The sequence below is a fragment of the Humulus lupulus genome, chromosome 7 (genome assembly GCF_963169125.1).
Source record: "Humulus lupulus chromosome 7, drHumLupu1.1, whole genome shotgun sequence".
NCBI lineage: Eukaryota > Viridiplantae > Streptophyta > Magnoliopsida > Rosales > Cannabaceae > Humulus > Humulus lupulus.
This window is the reverse complement of record NC_084799.1, coordinates 81,336,459-81,345,048: the sequence shown is the minus strand read 5'-3', so window position 1 is coordinate 81,345,048 and position 8,590 is coordinate 81,336,459. Positions and strand designations below refer to the sequence as shown.

Below are 8,590 nucleotides of genomic sequence, written 5' to 3'. Positions count from 1 at the left end.
TTTTAGATTAAATAAATGTGACATAGAGTGTCACATATTGTAACATATAATAGAGAGTTACATTATTTGGATATATATGAAATATCCAAACATGTAACATATTTGGTGTTACAAATTCATCACAAATTTGTAACTCCTAAAATATCACCCATTATTGTGTAGATTTGTTGTTACACAATATTGAGATGAATTTCTTAAAGCCATATGAGAAATGACTGATAGAGATGTGATTTTAACTCCCATATTGTGTATGGAAGTTACAAAATCAAGTGGGAATAAATTGGAACGTTTTGAAAAAAACTGAAAAAATAGTTGCTGGAACTGACTGAGGGCCACGACGCCTGGTAACAAGCGTCGCGGCCCTAGTGCCTGACAGCCTCTTCCAACTTTGGTTTTTATCCAATTTTGAACGTTTCCAAAAGCCAAGTAACTCCCAAATCTCTATTTTAATTCCATAAAACATCCAATTAATCATTGGTAACAGCCAAGGGGGTTGGTGGAATTTGAAATTCAAAGGGTGTCTCAAAACTATATAAATAGGAGCCTAATGCTCACTTGTAAGATACAACTTTTCTATCCACTAGATTACTTGGCTAGAAATACCTTGAGGCTTGATTATTCCAGAAAGCATTTCCTATAATCTGTGAGAGATCCCTTAGTGCTTGAGTTAGGGGGAAATAAGCTTTTGGACAAAGGTTTCAAACCTTGTTCAAGTTGGTGATCCCTAACATTCTTCACTTTGGTTGTGTGAGTGAGAGTTTATTGTTTTGGTTCTTGTTCTTATTTTCTTCTATTTCTCTTTCTTCTTTTCTTCTTATTCTATTTACTTGTTCTTTTGTTTAAAAGTTGTAATCCTTTTATTTCCTTTGTTCAAACACTTCTAGTTTACTTGTATCTTTTTGTAATAGAGTTGTACTTTCTATTTCTATCATCTTACATCTCCTTCTCTTTTTATTTGTATTTTTTCAATTATAGAGTTGTGACACTTTATTTAATCAATCCTTGTCTATTGTAATATTTTGCATAGAGTTGTAATATTTTCTTACCATTTCCATTGAGGCAATACATATTTTCCTAACCTTCAAAAGCTTATCCCTTTTTTGTTTCAATGGAAAGGGAGACAATCAAGATCATGAACCAAGACCTAGTGAGATTGGATAGGTTTGATGGATCCAATTTTACTAGATGGAAAGACAAGGTGAGGTTTCTTTTAACCACTCTTAAAATCGCCTACATCCTTGAGTCATCCTTGGCACCTCTAGCCGAGCCATCCGACAAAGACACTCCCGAGGAGGTGGAGAAGCAAAGGAAGAGGGAGGAGGACAATCTCCTTTGTAGGGTTCATATCCTCAACGCCCTCTCCAATAGACTCTATGACCTATACACCGAGACCAAATCGGCCAAGGAGATATGGGATGCACTTGAGAAAAAGTTTAAGGCGGAAGAGGAAGGCACCAAAAAGTTTTTGATATCTCAATACTTCGATTTCAAATGTTTTGGTGATAAACCTATTCTTCCTCAAACTCATGAATTGCAAATTATTGTTAATAAATTGAAAGTGTTAAAGATTGAGCTTCCCGAGGCCTTTCAAGTTGGTGCTATAGTGGCTAAATTACCACCAACTTGGAAGAGCTATAGGAAAAGAATCCTTCATAAAAATGAGGATTATTCTTTGGAGGAGATCCAAAAGCATATTCGAATCGAAGAGGAATCGATATGTAGAGATAAACTTGTGGAGGGGTCTAATGGAGAGACTTCCAAAGCTAATGCGGTGTCACAACCAAAACATCCCAAAAAAAAAGGGAAAAAGGGTAATGAGAAACCTTTGGGTCCAAAAACCAACCCAAACAAGTTTAAGGGCGAGAAAGTTCCTTGCTTTGTGTGTGGGAAAAAGGGTCACTATGCTAGAGAGTGTAGGCATAGAAAAGACCAACAAGGACCTAAGGTGAATGCAACTCAAGAGGAAAACATAGTTGCTACCCTTAGTGAGGTGAATGCGGTCCAAGGCAACGTGAAAGGGTGGTGGTATGATACATGTGCCACCGTCCATGTCACCTATGACAAATCATTGTTCAAGAACTTTGAAGAGTCAAAGGGCAACCATGAGGTACAAATGGGCAATGAGGGCAAATCCAAGGCACTTGGCAAAGGTACCATTGAAGTCTTTTTCACCTCCGGCAAGAAAGTTACATTAGTGAATGTACTTTATGTTCCCGAAATGAGTAGAAACTTGGTAAGTGGTGATTTGCTTGGCAAGCCCGGCATTAAAGCCGTTTTTGAGTCCGGTAAACTTATACTTACCAAATCAAATGTATTTTTGGGAAAGGGGTACTCTTGTGAGGGTATGGTTAAATTGTGCACCAATGATGTAACTTTCAATGTTATCAATAAAAATTTTAATTCCGTCTATATTGTTTAGTATGATTCTTTATTTTTATGGCATCTTAGACTATCGCATATAGGTTTTTCAACCATGAAAAGAGTAGTAAAATGTGGTATGATTGCATGCAATATTAAAAACTATGGTAAATGTGAAACATGTGTTAAGGCGAAAATGATTAAGAAACCATTTCCTAGTGTAGAAAGATCATCTAATTTACTAGATTTAATCCATAGTGATCTTTGTGAATTAAATGGTGTTTTAACTAGAGGTTGTAAAAGGTATTTTCTTACTTTTATAGATGATTTTAGTAGATATACCTATGTGTTTCTTTTAAAGCATAAAGATGAAACTTTTGATGCTTTTAAATTGTATAAATTAGAAGTTGAAAATCAACTAAATAAAAAGATTAAGGTGCTAAGAAGTGATAGAGGAGGAGAGTACTTCTCTAATGAATTCAATACATTTTGTGAAGAAAATGGTATAATTCATGAGTGCACTGCACATTATACACCACAACACAATGGTGTTGCCGAAAGGAAAAATAGGACTTATCTAGAGATGATAAATTCTATGTTGGTGTTTTCTAAGTTGAACTTCAACTTATGAGGTGAAGCACTTTTAACCGCTTGTCACATTCTTAATCGAATACCGATGAAGAAAAAAGGGATATCTCCATATGAGTTATGGAAAGGAAGAAAACCCAACATAGGGTACTTCAAAGTGTGGGGGTGTCTTGCATATTGCAAGAAAAACAAACCTAATAGAACAAAGTTAGGTTCAAGAGCCATAAAGTGTGCTTTTGTTGGTTATGCCAACAATAGCAAAGCTTATAGGCTATTAGACTTAGAGTCTAATATTATGATTGAATCTAGAGAAGTTGAATTCTTTGAGAATATGTTATGTGACAACAATTCTCAAGCTTCAACATCTCTAAAGGAGAATTTTTTATATGAGAACAATTCTCAAGCTTCTACATCCAAAGTTGATTCTCAAGAGGAGAATTCTCAAAAGGATGTAAAGCAATCATTTGAACCTAGAAGAAGTCAAAGACTTAAAAATCATAAAAGTCTAGTAGTGGATGAGATAGATTCTCAACAAATTTCATTCTACATGGTAGAAGGAAATAGAGAGGAAGTCATTAGGAAAATTCCTATTGTACTTCTCGTTGAGGATGATCCTAAGACTTATAGAGAAGTTATGCAATCAAGAGAGAGTGCATTTTGGAAAGAAGCCATCAATGATGAGATGGATTCCATTCTTTCCAATAACACTTGGGAATTGGTAGACCTCCCACCAGGGTCTAAGCCAACTGGGTGTAAGTGGGTATTTAGGAGAAAATACCACACTGACGGCACTATCCAAACCTTTAAAGCTAGATTAGTAGCTAAAGGGTTTAGGCAAAAAAAGGGTATCGATTATTTTGATACCTGTGCGCCTGTTGCAAGAACAACTTCTATAAGAATTTTGTTCGTTTTAGCTTCTATACACAACTTGTATGTTCATCAAATGGATGTCAAAACAACATTCCTTAATGGTGACCTCAATGAGGAGGTCTATATGGAACAACCCGAAGGGTTTGTCCTACCAAAATATGAACATAAAGTTTGTAGACTTGTAAAATCCTTATATGGATTGAAACAAGCTCCTAAGCAATGGCATGAGAAATTTGATCAAGCCATCATGTCTAATGGGTTTAGACATAACAATGGACACAAGTGTTTGTATTCCAAAACTTGTAAGGGATATGTGATCATTGTTTGCTTATATGTGGATGACATGCTTATTCTAAGTAATAGCATGAAGGGGATAGAAGAAACGAAGAGGTTTCTATCATCAACCTTCAAGATGAAAGATCTTGGAGAAGTTGATACCATACTCGATATCAAAGTAAAGAAACATAGTGGGGGTTTTGTGTTAGGGCAAGCCCACTATGTTGAGAAAGTATTGAACAAATTTAACCATCTCAAGGTTAAAGATGCCAATACTCCATTCGATCATAGTGTAAAACTAGAGAAGAATGAAGGAAGAGCAGTGGCTCAATTGGAGTATGCTAATGCTATAGGGAGTCTAATGTACGCTGCCCAGTGTACTAGATCTGATATAGCATTTGCGGTAAGTAAACTTAGTAGGTTTACAAGTAATCCAAGTGTGGATCACTAGAAGGCAATTGGAAGAGTCCTAGGTTATCTCAAGAAAACCAAAGGACTAAGCCTTCACTACTCCAAATTTCCTTCGATATTAGAAGGATATACAGATGCAAGTTGGATATCCAATCTTGGGGATAACTTGTCCACAACTGGTTGGGTATTTACACTTGGTGGAGGTGCAATTTCTTGGGGTTCCAAGAAACAAACCTGTATATCTCATTTCACTATGGAAGCAGAGTTCATAGCTCTAGCTGCTACTGATTAGCGAGTTTTAGACTTTTTTTGTGTGTCTACTTAGGAAGTATTTTAGAGGTTTAGGATTGTTTTGTTCTATTTTACGCTTGTTTTGTGTTGTTTTGTTTATTTTCAGGTTTTGAAGGATTGGGATGATTTAGAATGAAAAAGATGCCAAAAAGCACAAAAATTCGTAAAGCTGTCAAAAATGCTTTTTCTGAGAGAGTAGCGCGACCTTGCTACTATAGAGCGCAACCGCGCTAGGTTGCTGGAAATTAAAATTCGGTAGATTTTTAAATGAAGGGCATTTTGGTCCATTCACAAGGGCTAATTTAGGGTAACGAGTTCTGATGCGATTTGGGGGAGGAAAAAACGTGAATTAGAGGCTAGAGACAAAGAAAAGTGGAGAAAAGAAGAAGGAGAAGCTTGGAGCAAGCGTGGGCGATCTGTGACAATTCCCAATCTAGTTTCATTCTCTTTTTCTTTAATTTTCTATGTTGTTGTTTATGTTTAATTTGATTATGGATATGAATATTGAGATTATGAGCTAAACTCCTATTTAGGGATTTGATGGATATTGACTGAGATTATTCCATGGATTAATGCTATTTGATTATTCCTTCTTCCTTGTTTATGTGATTTGTTCATTTTTGTGCTCAATACATGTTTGAGATTGATCACCTTAAGCATGATTCATGATCCTAATGTGAAATCTGAAAAAGTGAATATTAGGAATGCTCTAAATGAATAAACATAGGTTTTGATGTGAAACGAAAGTATTCGCATAGCTTATGTGACTTTTAGATTATTGCTTAATGCGAATTGTTTGTTGTACTATCTCAGAGATGCAATAGTTGACAATGCAATTTAGTACCTTTATGATCTGAAAAGAGTTTAGGTGATTTTATAATATGTCATCGCATAGGAGGAAGAAGAATAGTTGACTAGTATTAACAATTGGGTAATCAAAGCAATTGAAATCATATTCCTAATTTCACATACATTGTCAAATCCTTTTTATTTATTGTTTTGTTTGTTGTGTTTTCTGCATTATAATTTTAAAAACCAATTTTTATTGTTGCCAAATAGAAATATAAATCCAATTTTGTTAGTACTTAGCTGCAATTCCCTTGGGTTCGACCTCACCTGTGTGAGTTCTACTTGTATGATACGTGCACTTGCGTGTATTAAAATATAGCAACAAGTTTTTGGCGCCGTTGCCGGGGAATTGTTTAGTTGATATTACGTTAATTGGATTAAATTCTAATTTGGTTTTCTTTTCACTTTTTGCTAACTTGTTTGTGTCCAATTCTTCTTAGGTACCATTGGTTTATGCGACGTCAAGGACCAGCTGCAAGAGTGCCTGTTGATCCTGAGATAGAGAAGACTTGCCGGCAAAACAGAAAAAACAAAAGGTTGGAAAGAGTTGTACAAAGGATTGAGCAAGAGGAAGTTATGGCCAATAACGATAATAATGGGGGTGCCATAGAAGACCCAGCTAATGGTCAAAATCCACCTGATTGTAGCCTGAGGGACTATGTGTTGCCAACAATGACAGGGGTCCAGTCTTGTATAAGACCACCCACCGTAGATGCAAACAATTTTGAAATAAAGCCAGCCATACTTCAGATGGTTCAATCCACAGTCCAGTTTGGGGGACTACCCACTGAAGACCCAAACATGCACCTCTCTAACTTCATGGAGCTCTGTCAGACATTTAAGATGAATGGAGTTAGTGATGATGCTATCAGATTTAGATTGTTCCCATTTTCTCTGAGGGAGCGAGCTAAGAGTTGGTTTGTATCTTTGCCACCTAACTCAATCAATACATGGAATGATCTAGCACTGAAGTTCCTCTCCAAGTTTTTCCCTCCAGCTAAAGCAGCTAAGTTGAGAGGAGAGATCAATAATTTTTCTCAATTGGATAATGAGTCTCTTTATGAAGCTTGGGAGAGATTCAAAGAATTGATAAGAAAGTGCCCGCATCACGGAATAGAGAAATGGATGCTAGTCCATAATTTTTATAATGGGTTGTGTGGTACTACTCGCACACTCATTGATGCAGCAGCTGGTGGTGCGTTTATGAGAAAAAGCACCAATGAGGCATATGACTTGTTGGAAGAAATGGCCATGAATAATCAGCAGTGGCCAAGTGAAAGAAGTTCTTCAAGGAAAGTGGCCGGTATGTATGAAGTGGATGCAATTTCGAAATTGACTGCTCAAGTTGAGGCCTTGACTAAGCAATTGCAAGGCAATGTAATAATAGCTCCAGTGCAACAAGCCCAGACTCTGTGTGAAATATGTGGGGGCCCTCATGCCTATGAACAGTGTCAGTATGCTGATGTAAACAACATGCCTATGGAGCAAGCTCAAGCTATTGGGAATTTTCCTCGACAAAGCAACAATAACCCTTACTCCAATTCCTTTAATCAAGGGTGGAGGAATCATCCCAACTTTTCTTGGAAGAATGATCAGCAAGGCCAATCTTCAAACCAACAACAATCATTCCAACAACAACCACAGGGGTTCTTTCAGCCGAGATTTAGGCAGCAGCAACAACAACCCCAACCGCCCACTCATCATCAGCAACAACAAAATTCTGGTGGAAATTCTAATGCTTAGTCAGATGTGTTAAACCAATTCATGGCTGAAACTCGGTCTTCTATTAGAAATTTGGAGACCCAAATGGTACAATTGGCTACTCTCATGGCTAATCGTTCCCAAGGTAACTTGCCTAGCACCACTGAAGTCAATCCGAAAGAGAATTTCAAGGCAATCACGTTAAGAAGTGGGAAGAATTATGAGGGACCAAGCGAGAAGCAGCCAGTTGAAGAAGTGGGTCAGGATCAACAGGCACCAACACAAGAGGAAAAGAAGCAAAGTGAGAAGAAGGCTACTGAAGGCATACCAACAAAAGAAGCTTCGCCACCAATTAGTATTGAGCATCACATAAAGATTCCCTACCCCCAAAGGCTCCGTAAGAACAACATGGACAAGCAGTTTACTAAATTTCTGGAAGTATTCAAGAAACTGCACATCAACATTCCATTTGCGGAGGCCTTAGAGCAAATGTCGAGCTATGTCAAGTTCATGAAGGACATCTTGTCCAAGAAAAGGAAGATGGAGGACTTTGAAACTGTGGCATTGACGGAAGAGTGTAGTGCTATACTGCAAAAGAAGCTCCCTCCTAAACTGAGAGATCCTGGGAGTTTCACAATACCGTGCACTATTGGGAGAATTGATGGAATAAATGCTCTTTGTGATTTGGGGGCTAGTATCAACCTGATGCCATTGTCAGTTTTCAAGAGATTGCAACTTGGTGAAGCCAAGCCCACAACTGTAACTTTGCAACTAGCTGATCGTTCGTTGGCACATCCAAGAGGGGTAATTGAAGATGTCCTTGTCAAAGTAGACAAGTTTATTTTTCCTGCCGATTTCATAGTTCTTGACATGGAAGAGGATAGCAATGTTCCCATTATCCTTGGGAGACCCTTCTAGGAAACAGGCCAAGCACTCATAGATGTTCAGAAGGGTGAGTTGAAGTTGAGAGTGCAAGGAGAAGAAGTTGTATTCAATGTGCTCAAGGCCATGACCTATCCAGAAGCTAGTGACAATTGCTTTTCGGTGGATGTAATGGGTAATTTAGTGGAAGAGAGAAAACTGATAAATGATCCTCTTGAGTTAAGTTTGGTTGAAGATGAGGTTAGTGATCAAGATGGAAAGGAAGCTATGGAGTACGCAAAATGGCTTAATTCTTATGGGCCATTGAAGAGGAAATACTTTGAAGAGCTTGGGGCAGTGCCAAAAAAGTCATTGCCCTCAGTTG

General features: G+C 37.6%; 1 protein-coding gene and 1 non-coding gene across 2 annotated transcripts; one reads left to right on the top strand and one right to left on the bottom strand.

The window, feature by feature from the left end:
• Positions 1-6,651: 6,651 nt before the first annotated feature.
• LOC133793114 (small nucleolar RNA R71) lies at positions 6,652-6,758 on the bottom strand. Its single transcript, XR_009874574.1, has one exon. It is a non-coding gene; the product is annotated as a small nucleolar RNA R71 (small nucleolar RNA).
• A 649-nt stretch (positions 6,759-7,407) lies between these two features.
• Positions 7,408-8,262, top strand: LOC133791908 (uncharacterized). The gene has a single exon (XM_062229815.1). It carries the CDS (start codon positions 7,408-7,410, stop codon positions 8,260-8,262), a length of 855 nt encoding a protein of 284 aa, XP_062085799.1.
• The last annotated feature ends 328 nt before the right edge of the window (positions 8,263-8,590 follow it).